The sequence below is a fragment of the Monodelphis domestica genome, chromosome 5 (assembly GCF_027887165.1).
Source record: "Monodelphis domestica isolate mMonDom1 chromosome 5, mMonDom1.pri, whole genome shotgun sequence".
In the NCBI taxonomy this organism is placed as follows: domain Eukaryota; kingdom Metazoa; phylum Chordata; class Mammalia; order Didelphimorphia; family Didelphidae; genus Monodelphis; species Monodelphis domestica.
Genome location: NC_077231.1, coordinates 216,343,851 through 216,364,977, shown reverse-complemented (window position 1 = coordinate 216,364,977; position 21,127 = coordinate 216,343,851). Strand labels below are relative to the sequence as shown.

The following is a 21,127-nucleotide window of genomic DNA, read 5'->3' as shown; positions in this document are numbered from 1 at the left end:
TACTTTGCATAAGTCTCGGCACATAGCAAATACTTAATAAATGCTTTATTTTTTCATTTGTACACTCGGAACAGCAGTTTAGAGTGGGTAAATTTTGTGAAAAGGAACAATGATGATATTCTCACCTTGACCACAGTCACATCCATGCCAGACAAGTGTAAAATTGGGGCAGCATTCTTTTCAAAAAGATTTCTGGCTTTTCTATGAATAGAAAAAAAGCAATAAAGAATTTTAAAACAAATCTTCCAAAGGGAGGCTTAAAAACCCATACCATCTCCTATGAAAAAAAAATATCAAACAACATTATAGACTTTTAAGATTTTACTTCATCCACTGAATTATATAAAATCCAAAACTCAGGAAATTTATTAAATACACCATTTTTCAAAAACCTTTACCTTCTTTCTTAGAATCAATACTGTGTATTGGTTCCAAGCATTAAGGGCTAGGCAATGGGAGTTAAGTGACTTGCCCAGGGTCACACAGATAGGAAGTATCTGAAGCCAGATTTGAACCAAGGACCACCCGTCTCTAGGCTAGGCTCTCAACCCACTGAACCACCCAGTTGCCCCCTAAATACACCATTCTTTGACCCTGAGATCCTGCAATTGGCATTTATCCTTAAGAGGTCAAATACAGAAAAGGCTGATACATTCTAAAATATTTATAGTAACACTTTTTGTAGTAGCAAGAAGCTAGACACTGAGTGCCAACCAATTGAGAAATGGTTGACAAATGGTGATATATGAATGCAATTAAATATTACTATGCTATGGAAATAACAAATATAAAGAATACAGAGACACAAAGAAAGCAGTACCAGGAGAAGAATATACACAATGAATTAAAAAAATTAAAATCCCAGAAGTAGGCTAAACTTAGATTAATTGCAATGAACTATTTTTGACCTAAAGATTCAAGCCTATTTTCAGTACAGAAATAGAGACAATGGAATGTTACACGTCTGTATGTTTTTCTTTTGTTTCTAGGGAAGATGTGATTTAAGGAAATGATTGTGGAGTGTAAAAAAATACACTGATTCTTTTATGTAAGTAGTTGGTTCTAATACTAAGATATTAAGATGATAGGAAAACAGTTTATTTTCACCAGTGGAATATTAGGATAAGTACTGAGTCTTTCCCAAATGAAATGTTTTCTAGAAGAGACAGACAAACAGAGACAAAGAGAGAAACAGAGAAACAGACAGAGAGAAGTAAAATAAACTGATTAGGTGCCCTCGGATTCCAAATCCTAACTCTTACCCTCTGCATTCAAACAGGCCATTTCCTGAATCTTGAATGTACTGCCTCAGCTCCACCTTTCAGAATTCTTATCCTGCTTCCAATTTTAGCTTAGCTTATCTGCTACCTCTTCTGAAAAGCCCTTCCTGAACCCCATCTATTCGTGTTCTGCAAAATTGTATGTATTTACTTCTCTGAATACAGATTGTAAGCATAAAAAACATAAAACACATACTCAAACCCTAAGAAAATGAAAAATGATCCATATAAATGAAAACAGCATTACTATTAGACAAGAGTTTCAAAATATATAATTACATATGGCATCTATTACCAGAAGTCTGATACTAATAATAGAAGATGAGAGACTCAAAGGCACCTAAAAGCAAAATTCAGCATTATTTGTAATGGAAAAATACTGGAAGCTTTCCCATTAAGATCAAGAGTAAAATAATGATGCCCACCACTATGAACATTATATGACATAATGCCAGAATTGCTAATTCACTGCTAAGGGATCTGTGAATTAATCTGGTCAGTTTAGAAAGCAATATGAAATTATACAATAGATGTTATAAAATTATTCATGCTTTTTTAACATAAATGATCCTACTACTAGGTTTATACCCCAAGAAAATTACTGGTAGGAAAAAATGCCCTGTATGTCCAAAAACAATCTCATTAGTAATATCTGTAAGAACTGAAGTTGAAAAATGTGTCCAATTATTGACTGGAAGATGGTCTAATAAAATGTGAATTATTAGTGTGTGATAAGGAAAGTGAACAAGAATTCAAAGAAATATGGCAGGGTTTATATTAAGTGATCAGGGCAAAGAAAGCAGATACAAAAGAATAACACACTGACTAAAGTTTTATAAATGATAACAAAAATGGTAATAATTTAGGTTAAGCATGAGGAATGACTTTAGTACTTCCTTATTACAGCGTAGTTTTCAGTTAATTGGGGGGGTATTATAAACAAGAAAGACTATTTTTACACAGATATTAAAATAAAGGAGACTATATATATGAAACAACAAATCACCATTTCATACTGCTTGCTTTAAAAAAAAAAGGTTAACAAATTACATGTCATTTAAAACTGCTTTCTTCTCTTCTCAAAAGAGAACTAATTCACTCTCTGGACCTCTAATGTTTGTTTTTTTTAATTTACCTCCCTCAATGCCCTCTGAAGATATGAAGGGACACTTGTTTCTTCTTTTCCTTAAAGAGCTCCTTCCCAATGCTCAAATCAATTTCCCTTTCTAGGTTTCTCTGGACTCTTGTACTTAAATTTTAAAATTCCCACTTAGCTCTAGTCTTTTTCATCAGAAAGGCTTTAAAGTCTGCCATTCCTTTGAATACCCATTTTTCACCCTCAATGGTATCATACTCCGCTTTGTCAAGTTATTCTTGGTTGTAACCTTATAGTGCTTGTCTTTCAGAATATTATATCCCATGATATCAGGTTTTCAGTATAATAATGATAATAATAACAGCTAACATTTATATAGTATCTAGCATGTGCCAGGAACTATGCTACCAATGTTTTACAAATATCTTATTTGATCCTCACAACCTTGGAAGATAGGTGCTATTATTAACTCCAGTTAGAATAATGAAGCAGAGATTAAGTGACTTATCTAGTGTCACACAGCTAGTGTCCAATGATGGATTTGAACTCAGGTCTTCCTGACCATGCCTATTGCTCTCTCCCATGATGTTGCAGGTTTTGTGTTATCCTGACTCTAGTTCACTGAAATTTAATTGCTTCTTTCCAGAAGCCTACCTATTTTTTCTTTGACAAGGACACTTTAAGTTTTATCTGTGACATTCCTGTGATCTTTCAGGAATTGATAAGCAGATTATATCTGCATGGTCTTCAGGTTTCAAAGGATCTGGATAGTTTTCATTTATGACATTTTAAAAAACCTTCTTTTAAAAAGGTTTATTTTGGGGGGGGAGGGGACTGGGTGGCTCAGTGGATTGAGAGCCAGGCCTAGAGATAGGAGGTCCTGGGTTCAAATTTGATGTCAAGACACTTCCTAGTTGTGTGATCCTGGGCAAGTGTAAAAATTAAATTATATTTCTACTAATAAAAATATTATATTTTTAGAGGTTTAGTAAGGATTATTAGAAATCAAGGATACAAAATAAAAACCATGTGCCCATGACTGATTAGCCAATTCAGAATCCCCACGCTTAGCTTACCACTAACTTCCTACATCATTGCAATTGAAAAGAAGAGAGCATGGGAGGTGTTACTGCCAGAAAATACCAACTGTGATCAAGACATGGAGACTCAGGAGAGATTGTAGGGAATTCTGGGAAATAACAAGGACTTCTGGGGATTGAAGTCTAAGGTTCAAAATCTTCATTTATACACCAGTTACTTGACCCCCATTGCCTAACCCTTAATGCTTTTCTGCCTTAGAACCAATACATGGTACTGATTCTAAGATGAAAGGTAAGGTTTAAAAAAATTTCTTTTAAATAAATAAAAAGGTTTTTCCCCTAAATATACACAAAAATAATTTTTTAATATTTTTAAAACATTGTTTTTTTCTAAATTATTTGCTCCCCCTCTCTATTGAAAAGGCAAGCAATTTTATAATAGGTTGTAAATATGCAAAATATTTCCATATTAGTCATGTTGTGAAAGAAAACACACACACACAAAAAAAACACACACCAAGAAAAATTAAGAGATAAAAAAGATGCTTCAATCTACATTCATCAGTTTTTTTCTCCAGAGGTGGATGGTATTTTTCATCCTAAGTCCTTTGGAATTGTCTTGAATCACTGCATTGATCAGAGTAGCCAAACCTTTGTACTTATTCATCATTACATTACTACTACTGTAGGTATTGTCCTGGTCCTACTCACTTCATTTTGCAATCAGTTCATGAAAATTTTCTGAAAGTTATTCTGTTCTTCATTTCTTAAAGCATAATAGTATTCCATTACAATCACATACCACAACTTGTTCAGTCCCAATAGATGGACATCCCTTATTTCCAATTCTTTGCTACCACAAAAAGAGCTGCTATAAATATTTTTTGTACATATAGGTCTTTTTCTTCTCCTTTTTAAATCTCTTTGAGATACAGACCTAGTGTTGGTATCTCTGTGTCAAAGGCTTTGTATAGTTTCATAGAATTTCAGGCATAGTTCAAAATTGCTCTCCAGAATGGTTGGAATCAATTTACAACTCCATCAGCAGTGTTTTAGTAATCCAGTTTTCTCATATCTTCTCCAATATTTGTCATTATTCTTTTTAGTCATATTATCCAATCTGATAGGTATAAGGTGGCAACTCAGTTGGCTTAGTTGGTATTTCTATAAACAACAGAGTAATTTAGAGCATTTTTTCATATGGCTTATAGATAGCTTTGATTTCTTCTGAAAACTTCCTATTTTGGTCCTTTCATTTATTCAATTGGGGAATTACTTGTATTCTTATAAATTTGACTTGGTTTTCTATATATTTGAGAAATAAGGCCTTTTTAAAGAAAACTTGCTATAAATTTTTTTTCACAGTTATGATTACTGTGTATATACCTCCCATCCTATTTCCCATTTATCCTTCTTTCTTTGTCCTTTTACCCTGTTCCTCCTCAAAAGTGTTTTGTGCCTGTTCACTGTCTTCCCAATCTTCTCACCCTTCTATCAGCCCGATTCCCCTCCCCTTTCTTTTTACTTCACTATAGAGTAAAATAGATTTCTATACCCAACTGAGTGTGTTGTTCCTTCTTCAAGGCAATTCTGATGAGTAAGATTAGAGCATTGCCTGCCACCTTCCACTATAAGAAGCCACTTTTATTTGAGATAATTTACTCCATTCCACCTCTCCTTTCCCACTTTTCTCTGTGCATCCCTTTTTCTCATGTTTTAATTTTATCTTTTTAAATATTATCCCATTGTAGCCAGCTTACTCTTGTGCCCTTTGTTTATGTATACTCCTTCTAACCACCCTAATAATAATAAAGTTCTGGGTAGTTACAAGTATCCTTTTCCTATGTAGGGAGGTAAATAGTTTAACCTTACTGGATCTCCTGATTTGTCTTTTCTGTTTTGTCTTTCGTATATGACTTCTTGAGATAGAGTATCTAAGATCCCCACTCTGCTACTTTCTCAGTAGATCTTGGTACCTCTAGACACAGAGCTACTATGTAGACTACACCTGTCTTGATAATGGTTCTGCAGAGAGAGGCTACCCTGTAGCAGTGTTAGCTTTGGGGGAGAGGTCTTTCCCTACTGTCCATGAACTTCTGGACGATATTTTGTGTAGATCTTAAGTGGAAAAGGCCATTTATTATAGTTTCTCACTGGATTTCTAGATTTTTACTTAGTCTGTTGTAAATTTTCAGTGTTTTGCTGGAGTAAATAAATACAAGGTAGCTGAGCAATTTGCTATCTGTCCATGCAATCATCTTGTCAGGCCATAAGCTTCCTTTTCTTTTAACAAATAGTAAATTATAAAAATACATAATTCTATGTATAATCAGTTTCTTTTGTATGACTTTCTTTTTAATATTTTCAAGAAATATACTTCATTTAAAAATATAATACATAAATTTAAAAAATTTTATGTTCACTTTTAATATCATTACATAAAATCATCTTTTTTTGGGTGGGGATTGTTAAATAAGCTACACGCAATGAATCTTCTGAGAGATGTTCAGGTAAATGAAAATTACTACCATTGCTATATCTCAGTAATCTATATCAGAAACAGCATTAATATCTTCCTCTATCCTGGCAATTGTTTGATGCTTTTTTCTTATTTGTGTATAAGTATATGAATACATACACACATATCTTTGACTTATAAAACATATATGAATTATATAATGATGGATACATCTATATACATAATATACATGACATTTAAACAGATGCTATATAATATTGTCCTAATAGGCACATTTCTACAATAATACCAGTAGCATGGCAACCAAGCCTTACTTTAAGTAATATAACACAATCCCATTGCAATAACATTTGTCCAACAACAAAACCTATGCAATAGTTCTCATGGAACTTATCGTCTTCTATGAAAGTGCCCCACGAAATCATGTTTCTCTAGAAATAACTCAAGCACTAGACCAAGTAGACTTGTATAATGCTATTTTGTTGCTTTTTCTATCAGAAGCTTCTTTAGACTGGAAATAATTTTCAAATATTTTATTTCAGTTGTAAGATAAAATACTTTTTCTTTTAATAATTGCTATGGTTGTTAAAATATTATGAAAGGTTGAAATGAAATAATGCCTCTCTGACCCATCCCATTATGTCAAGAGACTGAATTAGTGATATTTCAAATACTCACAAAGCATTAAGAGCTTACTTAGTACCTCATACTGTAAAGGATAATTCCCTTTGAAATATATAGAGCTGTTTTCCACAATTCTTCAAGGTCCATCTCTGGCCATCTTGGGCAATCTGTTCTAAAATAATCCCTAATCACTTTGCAAGAGTTATTGACAAAGTACCTTCTAACATGTCTTATGCAATTTCCTTTAGATAGGTCAAAATCCAGGTACCTACCCCAAAACTCGATTATTCTGTCCATGAATTGGGAGGGTGTCTCTTCCTCATTTTGCTTAATTTTTCCGAGAAGGCCAATGTGCTGCATTGGACCCCTGGGTTTTGACATGAGCAATTATTTTATTTTTCTCACGTTCAGTTAAAAAAGCCTGTAGCAAGTTTTCAATGTCCTTGTAAGATGGATTATAAAATATGTCTGTCATCTTTTTTGTTACAAGAAAGGGATCTTGTTCATATGTGGGGATATTTCATGTAAATTCATTTCTTGGGGAGTAAATGGTATATTGTACCTTAAGGTCACCACACATCCCTGTTCCATCCTATTTCAGGTACTTCTCTTAGAGGAAACAGGCCTCTAATTTAATTTGGTACCTGTGGGTCAGTTTGACAAAGACAAGTTTCTTTAGAAGGACAAGATTTCCTTTGGTCTGGAATTTGGTTTTGTGTAGAAGGAACATGAGAAACTGGGATTGAAGGGGAAGGGTCTTGAGGATTAAGTTCAGCCAAGATTTGCAGACCATGAGAGAAACAGTCTGTTAGCTGACCTATAGGGAAGGTGTTTTCCATCTCTATTTCGGAGAAGGAAATTTCCTCATTTCAGAAACAGGTCTGTCATGTCCAGATCTGTTTCTGGTGGGGTGGATGTTTGCCAATTGATCCTGTAAGAAACATTTTAAATTGTCCAATTGGGCTTGCATGTTCTCCTGCATTTTAGCCTCAAATTTTTTAATATTTTCCTGTGTTTTATAGTGAATGTTTTCCTGTGTTTTATCTTCAGATTTTTGCATAATTTTTTGTATTTTAGCTTCAGATTCTTGCATAATTTCTTATATTTTAGCTTCATAATTTTGCGTGTTTTTCTGAATTTCAGATTCAAATAATTTTTTTTAACTTAGCATCTCTAAACACTGAGGAGTAAAAAAATGGCATTACCTAATAATATAAAAAATTGGAGGTATGCTGAATTCCTCAATGTCCCTAATTCTTCAACTGCCATATGTTACAGATAAAAGAGTGGTTGCCTTAAACTGTGACCACAAAAATATGGTTTCAAGACAGTGTCTTGTGTTAAATCAAAAATAAAGTGGTCGCCATGGGAAAAATTCCCAAATATGAAATACCCAAGTCAGCTGGGTTTTATGGAGATTTTAATTAATACAAATAAAGGAATTAAGGAAAGGGAGAGAAACAGAATAAGAGGGAATAGTAGGAAAAAGCCTAGGTCAGCCTAGGCTTTAAGCCTTGAGAGGCCAGTCAGTCTTTAATCACTCACCACAAGATCCTTCCCAAGCAAGATTCTAGTGTTCAGAGAGACCCACCAGTTCAGCTCCTGAGCTCCACTTCAGCTTCCAAGGCTGCATTTCTTTTCAGAGGCCTTCTGGCCTCCTTTTAAAGAGAATTTTCTCCTATGTCACCTCCCCTAAGTTTTCACATCTACCAATCACAGTAGATGTTTTCCACAGGACTGTCCATTCTTAATTCATACCTTCTTTAGTTCTCAACTTCTCTGGGTAGACTAAAAACTCACACCTTTTTTGTTAAGCGTGTCCCTTGCAAGTTTGCAAGTTGTCTGACCTTTTAGTGATTAATTAGACCTTCATAGGTACTTAGCACCCTTTTGTATTAGATCTAAAAATAGACTTTGCTTAAGGGCTTTTGCCTCACTATAAATATGGGTTAAGTACTTTTCATTGTTCAGTAAGGAGTTTACAACTTTATCTTCCCCTAAAGTATGCTTAAGTATGGGTGGAGTTATGTTAGAGTTCTCACATTCCTGATCAAGTACCTGCATGGTTTAAAATGGGGAATGGTCCTAAACAAATATTCTAAGGTAGAGTCTGAGAATTTTTAACATTCACAAGTCTAAGAGATTTTAAGATTCACACATATAAATGTCAAAGAATATAGTATTCATTCATATATATATATATATATATATATATATATATATATATAGTAATTATTTTTCTAACGGGCTTCACAAAACATGTGGGGAGCAGGACAAGGCCAAAACTCTCCTTAGGTCCTCTTCACTCCTAATTAAGAGTAATCTAGGCAGTTGTTCCCTGAGGGAAAGGGGATTCATAGCTAAATAGCTTTCCCAGTTCTGCCACTTTGGATTAAAAAAAAATTTACTTACCTCTACAGCTGATCAAAATAAGCTATTTAAATCTGAACTTATGGATAGTCACAGTAGAGAAAAGGTTTAGGAAAGTTAAGAAGATTGAGGGTATTTCATCACAACCGACATGGTCAGCTAAAACTGTAAAGGATAATTTTAGTGTTGTGACCTAAATTATATTAATTATTGGCTGCCATGGATATCCCAAATAACAAAAAAAATTTACCCAAGTCAGTCTGGAAATTTATGGTGATTTAATTAATATAGTGGAAAGAAATTTAAGAAGAAGGGAGAAGGAAAAGGGTGTAGGATTTCTCCCGCCTGGCTTGTGCCGGGCGGGAAGATCAGAGGCTCTAGAAGATAAGGCTTTGGAGAGAAAAAGAGGAAGGAATCAGTCTGAACTCCAAAAGGGCTCAGCCAAGATGCATGAACCTGAATTAGCTCAAGGGCAAACTCACTGCCAAAACCCAGACAAATAGCTGCCACCATAACAAGATATCGGAACGCTTAGCAGGCTGTCAGCCAGAGATGCCTCTCTGGAAAAAGAGGCCGAAGAGAGCAAGTGACTTGCCCTATATAGATGGTTTTACGTCACTTTCCTGCCTCTCATCTGTACCAATGTTAGCTTATCTTGACTTAGGACAGCCTAGGAGTCTGTCTGCTGTTTCTGCACATGTCTGTTGAAGGCCATTTTCTCAAATACTTAATCCTTGAGTATGGTGTAGACATTCCTGACCTTGTTAAACTAAGTAGGGTGGAGAAATGTAAAGTTCCCAAGACTTGATTCTGTTAAACCAAGAATCTCCATTGTTACTAATCAGGAGATATCTAAATGAGATCTTCTAAACTGCGGTCTAAGTAGGGTGGAGTAATTTTAAAATTCACAATACTGAGCTAGGTGCTACATAATACACAAAGATAAAGATAAAACAATATCTACTCTCAAAGACCTTATATTCTGCTTATTGTGTATCCAAGTAGGGCAAGGATGAATAAAAAAGTGTCCTTGATTTTGAATAGTACTGTGCATTTTCTAAACATGATCAGATTTAGGTAGGCTGCTCAATAGGTAAGGTCTTTAAGGCGGACTATATTTTAATTTTTTTTTGTAGGTTCAAAATTATGTATATTGAATAAAGTCAGTCACATTGATGCCAGAGGTATCTGTAAATCATTTTGTAGAGTGACTTATCTTTGTATCCTTGTTACTTTTAGAAATATAGCCCTTGCTCATCTTATCAATTCATAACACTATAGTGAATCCAGGCATTGTAATAAATATATAAGCTGAAGGGAAACTATTTCTTACTAAGATAGAGAAAGGTAAACTGAGGGGAAACTGTTTCTTTAGCAATGACTGTTGTTTTCTCCCTGGCTGTGACTAGAGAGGCTGCTACAGGAACCTAATCCAATCCTGCTTATATGTAATGGAGGGATGCCACACACACAGAGATGCTGGTACACAGGGGACACTGTTCTAGATAGATACTGGAGGATACTCTGGGGTTTACTCTGGATTTTGCCTGCTGATCTCTACTAATGGCTGATTCTTCAATCTATTTCCTACCCTCCTTCCTTCCTCACTCCCTACCTTTTCCAACTCTTTCCACCCAGTTCTCCTTGAAGCCTTTGGCTCCTTCCCTCTCTCCTGAGTGAACTATAAAGATACTCCAGTTGCTTTCTCAGTCAAGAGGTTTATTGGGATAACAGGATGGGAAACTGAGGTAAGAGGGATGAGGATTTTCCCTAATCTAAATGAGATAAAATTGAGGGTTTGGGGAGTCACAAGTGTGACTCTTAGATAGTTAGGAAGATGGAGAACAGCGGCCCTTTCAAAATCTTCTTTCTTCTTCTTCACAAAAATCAGTAAGGTCTCTCAGCTTAACCCCAGAAAGAAACAAAGTTCAAAATCTCTCCTTTTCTCCTGGTCAGCTCAACTCTCTTATAGACCACCAACTCAAAAGCTTCTCCCCTGGTCAGCTTCCACTGCTCAGAGTCAGAGAAACCCCCAAAACCAAGTCAGCCTCACAAAGGTCTTTCAGCCAGCTTCAAACCTCCAAGGAGAGGGAGTGTGTCTCCCAGTCAGAGACAAAGTCCAAAAGCCCCTCCCCCCTGTCAGCTCAAACTGCCATCAACTGGGGACATTTCATTGGAATCCTTTCTTTACTGACATCTAGAGCTAGATCTCCAGCCCTGCATCTTGGTCCACAAGTCCTGCAAAACCTCTCTCTTCATATCTATCATAGCATTCAACAAGTTTTTAATCTGTCCAACAATACTTACCATCTAGGTCACATCTTTATATCTTGCTTAGAGGCAATATGGCATAGTAGATTTAGCTTTCGACTTGGAATCAAAGACCAGGATTCAAAAACTATATCTGGCAATCAAATTACTTAACCACTATGGGTCTCAGTTTCCTCATGTGTAATATGAGGAGGTTGGACTTGGCCTCTAGGGTCTCTAATAGCTCTACACTATCTTTTCCAGAAGAGTGTCAACATTATTAGAATGAACATGGTTTTCTAAGATAACTACCCAATCAATATATTTCTCAAAAAAGAAAATCCATTTTCATAGTAATACCTTATATAGTAACAAAACATAAAGAGGCCATAATTAATTGCCTAATGCCAAAGACTTTGTATATTTGCCTCCCTATAATCAAGATTACCTGGTTCAGAGTCAAGGTTTGACTGGAAGTAAAGTAAGAAACTCAGTTCTTGGGGCAGCTGGGTAGCTCAGTGGATTGAGAACCAGGCCTAGAGATGGGAGATCCTAGGTTCAAATCTGGCCTCAGACACTTCCCAGTTGTGTGACCCTGGGCAAGTCACTTAACCCCCATTGCCTAGCCCTTACCACACTCTTCTGCCTTGGAGCCAATATACAGTATTGATGGAAGGTAAAGGTTAAAAAAAAAGAAATAAAAAGAAGGAAACTCAGTTCTTTCTATGTCTCCCAATGATTTTATTTATCTTTTTGAGTTATAACTTTTCTCTTATCAACTTATTATCCAAAACCCTTCACTGTGCCTCATCATGGGGTGACCTTCAGTTCTCAAAAATGATGACAGTCAAGTACTAGTAGATCCTACAAGTCCCTCTTGGTCCTCTGATAAATTTAATGCATCTGAAGCTAGCTCCATTCAAAAAAGGCTTAGCTCCAGGGAGGGTTCAGATTGTCTTTCAACTATGAGCATCCTGGAAGATTTTCTATGTTGTCATTGAAGGACTCTGACTGACACCAGTGGAAGAATGAATGTTCCAGATCACGGAGGTAGCAAAATAATTAACTGTGTATCTTATGAAACACCCACCACCACCCGGATTTACCCTTTGCAAGCTGCAGGGTTGAGAAAAACAGTTGCCTTCTTCACTTGTGCATTTGAAGGAATGAGTTGATTTCCAAATACCTAGGAAAGAAGAGAATAAAAATTTTTTTAAATAGATAGTTCCCTGCCTTTTATTTAGATATTAAATATAGTATTTTGTGCCAAAAGAACTTAGTCTCAATCTATATTTCATTTAACCTCTTCACCTGAAATGAGGTAAATTCCTTCATGTTCCCATATTAACAAACTATATATAGCATGCCTAAATATCATATCACAATAGCTATTTGTTCAATGCTATATACTCTTACCTATGACAGATGAAATGAAATGACACTGTGAGTAGAAACTCTCCTGGTTGTTATGTACATGTAAAGAACTAAAATTATAAAATACGGGGATGGAATTATTAGAAAAGACTTTCCCCATTGAGAGGCTGGGGGCCAACCTGGAAATGACTACTGAGAGAGAAACCATGTATACAAATAAGCAAAACAAAACAAAAAACAAATACCACTGGGGGTGGCGTGGGTTAGAGAGATAAAGCACTAACAATTGGGGGTATCAAAACAGGTAGCCTGTAGGAAATTGCACTTGAATTATGCTAGGAAGCAAGCAAGGGATTCTTTAGTTGAAGAAGAGGAGAGAGAACATTATGGACATAGGGGAGAATCATTGCAGGGCATGAATGTGAAAGATATCATTTATAAGGACATCAAGTTGACCAGTCTGGCTGGCACACAGAATGCCTGAGGAAGAATAAATTGCAACCCAGTCTGGAAAAATAAGTTGGAGACGAATTATAAAGCTTTAAATGGATGACAATAGACGTTCTATTTTATAGTAGAGGCAAAAGGGCCTGAAGCTCACTGAGAAGGAGAATGACATGACTAGCATAGATAGAGGAGAAGGGACTTCAATTCAATTATATCAGAGATAGCTCAGCTTTATACTTTGGAAATCTGCTAGGTTATTACCCCAGATAGTAACCTCACCTGTTCCCCTTGGGAGAGATTAGAGAACAGGCAAAGGGGGATGGGTGGCAGTGGTATAGCAATCAAAGGCTGCAGTAGTAAGCCAGAAAATTGTACTATATTTTCTCTCTCTCTCATACCCTTCCTTCCCTCCTGGATATTTTCTTCAGGCAATAGGTATAAAGTGGCCCAAGAACTGAGCTGCTTTCTTGTTAGGTTATCCCACTCTCCTGCTGTTACAAAACTTTATGTCTTAGAAGCAAAAAGACAGTAAATGGCTTTCTCTACCTGTTCTCTCATCTGCTTTGTGAATCTTTAAGTCCTGTGTAACAGATGCTTTTACAATAAACCAATGTCATAAAATCAATGGCAAAAATGGCCTTGGCAATAACTTCTAAATCATAAGCCCCTTCCTGTCTTCTCTAGAGATCCCAGGAACCTGGTCATTAGAAGTCACAGGACCTGACATGGGAGTAGGAATGAGAATTAAGACTCAAGTAAGAGTAAATGAAGATTCTTTTAAGTCAATGCAAATTTGACCTCCTTTTTGGGTACGTATTTTTAATTCATATTAATATAATAAACATTAATGCATTATTACTATTTAAAATTTTTGTACCGTATTCTATTTGGATGCTTTGTTAAATTTTTGATGTAGCTTTTCAGGAAGGTTCACAGACATCTAGTTTGTGGGGTATAAATTAGTCAACTTTCCTTCAGAGTCCTAAGCACTGAGAGGGGAAAAAACCCTCCAAAGAAGCAGATTTAAAAGTAAGCAACAGAAAGCTTTTCCTAGACTCCCAAGGGCATTTTTATCATAAGAAGTAAGTTAATTTTAGCTTTTCTTTTTACTCCAGGAGAGAAATATCAAGGGCCATGATCAAGAAGACGTGGCCAGAGAGGCCACAGTCTGTCAGAAGGGAAATTAAATCCATTCACTATTTCCTTGGTTTTTAAAGTATTATCCTTATCTCTTTAATTACAGAGCTTATTTATATGGAATGTTGGTGTTTACTAGCCAATTTTTATGTTATATATAAAAACTTAGCAGTCTACTACCTCCTCTTCATAACCTTGTAATAGTCACTCCATACCCCTACAAAACAAAAAGAGACAGATTTGAACAGAAGATATAAGATATAAAAGAGAATCAAGAGGCAATGAGAATACAAGGACAAAAGTTAGTGGGGTGGGAAGGGGGAGAAGGCAGGGAGGTGTGTCAGACTGTGTATATAAAAGATAAATAAATGATAGCTTCTGTGGACCACAGGGGAAAAGGCTGGACAGAAGATGAAAGTAGAAACAGGAGTAAATTTTTTGACATGAGCAACCTGAAGTGAAAAAAGCATGTCATAAGCAATGAACAGCTAAGATAAAGAAGACCAGGGAAATTTAAGCAACTGGGTCTTTACATATACCTCCTCCTGGTCTTTATTCTCTAAAGCTCTATTCTTATTGTTAAAAACAAAAACTCCTGAATCATTCAGGTAGTGGTATAGTCCAATCAACCTGTGACCTCTCCTTATAAGGAAGAAGAAATAGATAAACAGAAATAGCTACTGTACCTGAAAGATCCATGACAATATAACCTCCAACCCTACACTTGTGACAGGAAAGGAATTCTACCAACTAGGGTTCACAAAAGGTTCTATAGGTCTGTTGGTGCATTAGAAAAAGGCTCAAGTCTCTTTGACCTCCCTGAAGTCAAACATAAACAGTGCTGCTCCTGGGGCCTAGACCATGTCTTGGAACAGAATTGGGAAACAGAGGGCTGCTTTGCTGTGCAGGGGCCAGAAGACACAGCTGAAAACTGAGAAGCAGCAGAACTCCTGCTATGTGTGTCTTTGCACACTTTTTGTAAGTATTATCAATAGTTTATTATCAATAAACTCCACGGTACAACTTAAGCAGCATATGGTTTTCCATGACATAGTAGACACTTAATTAATGCTTCAGATTAACAATTCTGAGTGAATTTAGAAAAACAATTTACTCTTTTTTGTAATTTGGAAGAAGACTCTTCCTCTAGTCACATCTGATTCTTCAGAAGCCTGACTATAAAGGAAAGCCCTAAGGTCTAGCTGGAAAAGTAGCCTTACTTTTGAATGTGTGGTAAGGATTAAAGTCCTCAGACAGCTTGGTCTAGCAGGACTATGGCCTATTTAGGTGAGATTATTAGGATCAATTGTCCTCCCTAATTCTGGCCAGAATGTTCTGAATTTAATGTTAGGCTTGGGGAACAGGGAGGTGGGGTTCAGTAGGGAGGGAAATGGGATCCAAGGATAACCTAGTGCTTGTGGCAAATTAAGAGTCAATTTGGATACACTAAAGTCTATCTTTGATTACCTTTATTCATTTTAAATGGCATTTAAGTGCCTATTGTGCTGGGCAATGTGCCTAGCAATCTTGGGGAAGGAGAGCAAGAGGAATATATATACTGCCTCCTATGTGCCAAGTACTGTGCTGAGAGCTTTATAGGTGTTTTACTTGATCATCATAACCCTGTAAGGTGGGTACTATATTATTCCCATGTTACAACTGAGAAAACTAAGACAGACAAGGGTTTAGCCTCTTGCCAAGGGTTGCATAGCCAGTGTTTGAGAACAGATTTATGCTAGGGCCCCAGTTCTCTATCCACTTGGCTGCTTCTAGGAATACAAAAGGTGAAAAACACAATCACTTTTGTTCTCAATGAGTTTATTACCTAGGAGGAATGCCATACTTATATAACTATAATACAAATGAGCAAGTATTTAAATGCAAAAGAGAGTTCTCAAAGGTTACTATAGTCTTGGAGTTTAACACCTCTCCATTCAGCTTCATTGTGTACCTTTATTTAGAATACACTGTTCAATGATCAAGAAAGCTATCAATTGCTTCCAAAGGGAAAAAGTACTTTCTCATTTGCTAGTATAATAAGCAATCTGTAGCCCCCAATATTCTGAGAGGATGAGAATTTTTTTGTTTGTCTTGTTTGCCAAGGTCACTGAAAATCTTTAGGGTGAATTTACTTGTCTTTGCTTTAAAAACTTTTTCATTAGTACTTTCTTTTCTTTTCTTTTTTTTTAAACCCTTGCCTTCAGTCTAGTCTCAATTCTAAAATAGAGGAGCAGCAAAGGCTAGGCAATTGGGGTTGAGTGACTAGCCCAGGGTCATATAGCTAGAAAGTGCCTATGGTCACATTTGAACTCAGGTCCCCTGACTCCATTCCTAGCACACTATTCATTTTGCTATCTAGCTGCCTCCACTAATCCTTGATTTAATCTTAACTCTAGTATGATTCACAAGCCTTATTTGAAAGCTTTATTCTAGCTTAATTATTAGTATTATCTAGTAAAATTCCTTTCAAGTTGGTAATAAACTTTTTAAACTTCAGACCAGCTTAGTGTTAAAAGCCCTTCCAGTTCTGTACCAGTAATAATGGCTTTTTTTCTTCCCTTTCAGTCAGTTTTTAAAAATTTATTCTAAGCTAAGTGTGGTCTATTTGCCGGCCTAAATTAATCAGGTTGATTAGGTAGAAAAATGTCCTTACTATGCTCTTCAAGATTTTATTTTGTGAGCAAGAAAGTTTGCTGTTGGTGAGCATGCTCACTCTCCAAATTGCTGAAAAAAAAGGAGATAATGGCCTTATTAACTACAACTCTATACCAACCTGGTGAAACTATATGACTGCCACCTCCCAATCAAAAGCAAATAATTTTCCTCTTTTTTAAAGCAGTCACCTTCCTTCTCCCAAGAGGAATTTCTAGTTACTACTTGCTAGCTTAGCAGTTACCTGCAATTTTAAATAAAAAAAGAGAAAAAACAAACAAACACAACCTTTCCCCAACAGCTGAGGTGGCACCAGGAGCTTGAAATATTTACAACCTATTTTGTAAAGGCTGTGTTGGCAAGAGGGTTCCTCAGAACTAATTCTAAAAGAAATGTCCCTATCAGAACAAAACATTTCTAAACAACATTTTAAAACAGAAAACTTGACACAGTTTTAAAACAGAGTTAAGATGCTTTTATGACTCCCACTTTAGTGGGAATATATTAATAGTATGAATCATAAGTGTCATCTCTGAAAATATTTCAGGAATGCAAGTGAATTTGTCTACCACCCACTTCTCCAGCTCATGTCCTATTCTCTTTTCCATTGATGACTTTAATGATTCCTTTTTCTGTATTTCTGACATGATTAGCTTAATAAAAACAATGTACTCTCAAAATGTCATTGGAATTTGCAACTCATCTTGATTAAAGAAAGCTAAAAACCTGCAGAAGAGGTGTGAAGGTCTAGGTTTAAATCCTAGCACCTTCACTGACTAGTTGTGGGTCCTTGGACAAGTTGTATAACTTAACTAAGATTTAGTTTTCTCATCTGTAAAATGAAGGGATTGCATTAGAACAACAAAAAATTATCTTGAAGATGGGCTTTAACAGCATCAATCAATAAATTGTGAAAGGCAAGTCCCAAAGTGTATCATATGTGAACATAATCCTCAAAGTTAATCTAGATTTAGGGATAGCCCACAGGGATTAGCCCTTCAGAGAGGTTGCTTCATATAAAGGCAAATCTAGAGTCCAAACTAGGCCAAATGTGCCACCCTGAGGTTATAATAGAACCCAGTAAGTCCCAAGGGGGTAAGAGTTTAGGGGAAGGGTTGTTGTTCATCAGATAGTTAATTTGTTAGTGTTCCATTAAGAACTGGCTCACAGTTTTAGGCAGCCCCTCATTTTTGGAAGAGCTCCAATTCCTCTGAAGTGAGCCACTGCATCCAGCCAGAGATCCTGGAATAGTCTGTAGTTGGAGTACTTTACAACTGAGATAAGAAAGGTGGAATTTAATTTTTACACATTAAATGGTATTACCTGGGCTTCTTGACAAGCTGCTCTCCTTAATAGGTTGTCACTGTTAAGGTAAAAGAAAAAAAGGGAATGGACATTAGCTTTCAATAAAAAGTTTAGGATTTAAACAAGACTTTTTTGCAAAACATATGTAAACATTTCTTCTAAATTATTAAAGAAGTCTTAGGGAACAGATAGCATAGCATGGAAAGAGTTAAAAAATAATCTCACAAAAAATCCTGGGTTAGTTATTTCTATGTTTTCATTTTTAGTCCTTCCCCATCTCGATGACTCAGGTTACTCGACAACAATGAAATGATTTGTTCTTAATCTATTTTCTTTTCTGTTTCATTTAAAGTTGGACTTCTTTGTCTTTTTCAATGTCACTGCCCATGATATAGAATAAATAGGATATTTTGGGCATAACAAAGATCAATTTGGAAAAAGTAAAAGGAGGATGTCAGAGTAAATTCATTTATTTAGCATCAAGGTTTTCAAGTAACCTTTAAATGCAGTCTGTGGCATCATGGCACTATGTAGCTTTCTTGGCTAACAATTCCACAATCTGTTCAATGGAAAGCTTGGTGTAGAATGGATGCAATTTGCTGGCAGTACTAAGATAACAACCTCAACTGGTTCTAACCCATTACTAATATCTGTACTTGGATGGGCAACCAAAAAGAAATTCATTAAAAAAATTTTTTTTAATTAAAAAGATTGTTTTACTTGCATTCTTTTCTTCTCTATATTTTTAAACTAACATTATAGTTGGTGTTCTCTACATTTCAATAAGAATTCAAATCCATTTTTGCATCTATTATTGAACTAACAAAAAAATAAAGTTTTTTTGCTCTTTGCCACAGTTGCAGAAAAGTGCAGCCTACTTATAATAACCCCAAATAAATAAACCTGCTAATCTATGAAAATCACTATTTCAAGTTAAAGAACACTAATCATTGGGGAGATATAAAAGCTGTTAGTTTTAAGAGTATTAATTAAGAACAAAGTTTCATTAGAATTCCAACAGAACAAGAATCCTACTTGCCCAGTTGGCTCTACAATATGAATGTAATTTAGTGCAGCCAATGGCCCCTAGGTAGAAGGTCCCTAAACCTGAGTTCACTAAGGCTCTATCTCAGGACTTTTCTCACCCTTCTATGTACCCTTCCTTGTTCATCAGTTTCTATGTATTCAATTGCCATTTCTATAAAGATGATTTCCAAGTCTGTACTCAGTCCCAAAACTTGGCCCAATCTGTGACCTGAACTCTAGTCACACATTGACTCCCTGCTAGACACCTTTACCTGGATGTCCTTTAAGCATATTATTTAAAAGACCAACATAGAACACATTATGCTCCTTTAGTTCTCCCAGAAAAACATTGACAACCACAAATTCAATTGTTCCTCCAAAAGTTCCTGTTCGAGTTGAGGGCACCACCATCCTCCCAGTAAAACAGGCTGACAATAAAGGAGCCATCCTCAAATCTTCCTTCCCCTGATCTTCATATTAATCAGTTGCTAAGTCTTGTTAATTCTACCTTTATAACATTTCTCATACTGTTCCATTCTCTTCAGTTTCAAAGTCATGATTCTAATTTAGACCCCCTTCATCTTTCATATAGGATACTGAAACTGTCTTTAAATTTTTCTCTTCGGTTCCTGTTTCTCCCCTCTTAAATAAATTTTCCAAACTAATGTCAAAATAATTGGCCTAAGGCAAATGTCTGATCATGACACTCTATTGCTCAAAAATCATAAGTGGCTTCTATTACCTCCACAAGAATACTATGGGGGAAGAGGGAACCCAATATGGAAGCTTAGTAGCAGTGAAAACCTAAGCCACTGACAATCCTTCCAAACCAATCTTTAAAAACTGCTTCAAAACAACAGGATCCAAAAACAAACAGCAAGAAAATGTGAGGGGGTTCTCCAACTGAATACAACTTGAAAGGTAGGCAGAGAGAGTCAATTTTCACAGGATAAGGAGGAACAAGAAGCAAAACTGCACACAGAGGAGTGCTGGTTGACCACTCTCGCCCAACTACACTAGGTTCTGCAATTGGGTGGAAGTTATTTGGGATGCAGGGATGCAATATGCCACCAAAAAAGCACCTCAGACCCACACCTTGAAGTCCCAGGCCCTGGTACCAGCCCTCAGTAAGGCCCTGAGTCCTTTCAAGCCTCTATGGATACCCCAAAGACCTAGCCCCAAAACCCCGTGAGCTGGCAGAAGACTCAGGATCAGCAAGCAGTTTTCCAAATTCCCAGTCCACAGGTTAAAAAGAAAACCAGAAAAGAAAAAGAAAAGACTGGGAAAATGAGCAAAACCCTGGAAAATTTCTGTGGGCAAAGAGCAAAACATAGAGCCAACAGGAGATGGTGAGATCCAAGCAACCACATGTAAAACAATAACAAACAAACAAACAAAAAAGGCAAAAACCAGGAATTAGTCTCAACTTCTGGAAGAATATTAAAAGGGATTAAAAAATTAGATAAGACAGGTTGAAGGGAAATGGGGAAAAGAAATGAAAATGATGCAAAAATAAAATAGCTTAAAAAGCAAAATTAGTCAACTGGAAAAACAGGCACAAAAATCTCATGAAGAAAAGAGTGCCATGAAAGGTCAAATGGACCAAATAGAAAAGGAGGATCAAAAGGCCATCGAAAAAATTCAAACTTTAAAAATTAAAATGGACAAAAAGAAACTAATGACTTCATGAGACAGAGAAAAAATAAAACAAAATCAAAAGAATGAAAAAAAAGAAGAAAATATGAAATATCTCATTGAAAAAACAACTGACCTGGAAAAGATATCCAGGAGAGACAATTTAAGAATAATTGGACTATCTGAAAGTCATGACCAATAAAAAAAGTCTAAAATTCCTAGACATCATATTACAATAAATTATCCAAGAAAACTGCCCTGATATTCTTGAGCAAGAGGGTAAAATATAAATTTTAAGAATCCACAGATCACCTCCTGCAATAAATCCCCAAATGACAACTCTCAGGAATGTTACAGAGAAGTTCAAGAGTTCCCAGGCCAAGGAGAAAATACTGCAAGCAGCCAGAAACAA

General features: G+C 36.0%; 1 protein-coding gene across 2 annotated transcripts in view; it reads right to left on the bottom strand.

Moving 5' to 3' along the window:
* Window positions 1-21,127, bottom strand: part of AGK (acylglycerol kinase) — a 119,016-nt gene that overhangs the window by 40,674 nt on the left and 57,215 nt on the right. For both annotated transcript variants that reach the window (XM_001375516.4, XM_056799806.1), the window contains 3 exons: window positions 18,073-18,112; window positions 12,246-12,325; window positions 126-201 (listed from right to left, as the gene is read on the bottom strand). In XM_001375516.4, coding sequence (XP_001375553.1) covers window positions 126-201; window positions 12,246-12,325; window positions 18,073-18,112 — 196 coding nt within the window. The remainder of the gene's footprint in view (window positions 1-125; window positions 202-12,245; window positions 12,326-18,072; window positions 18,113-21,127) is intronic.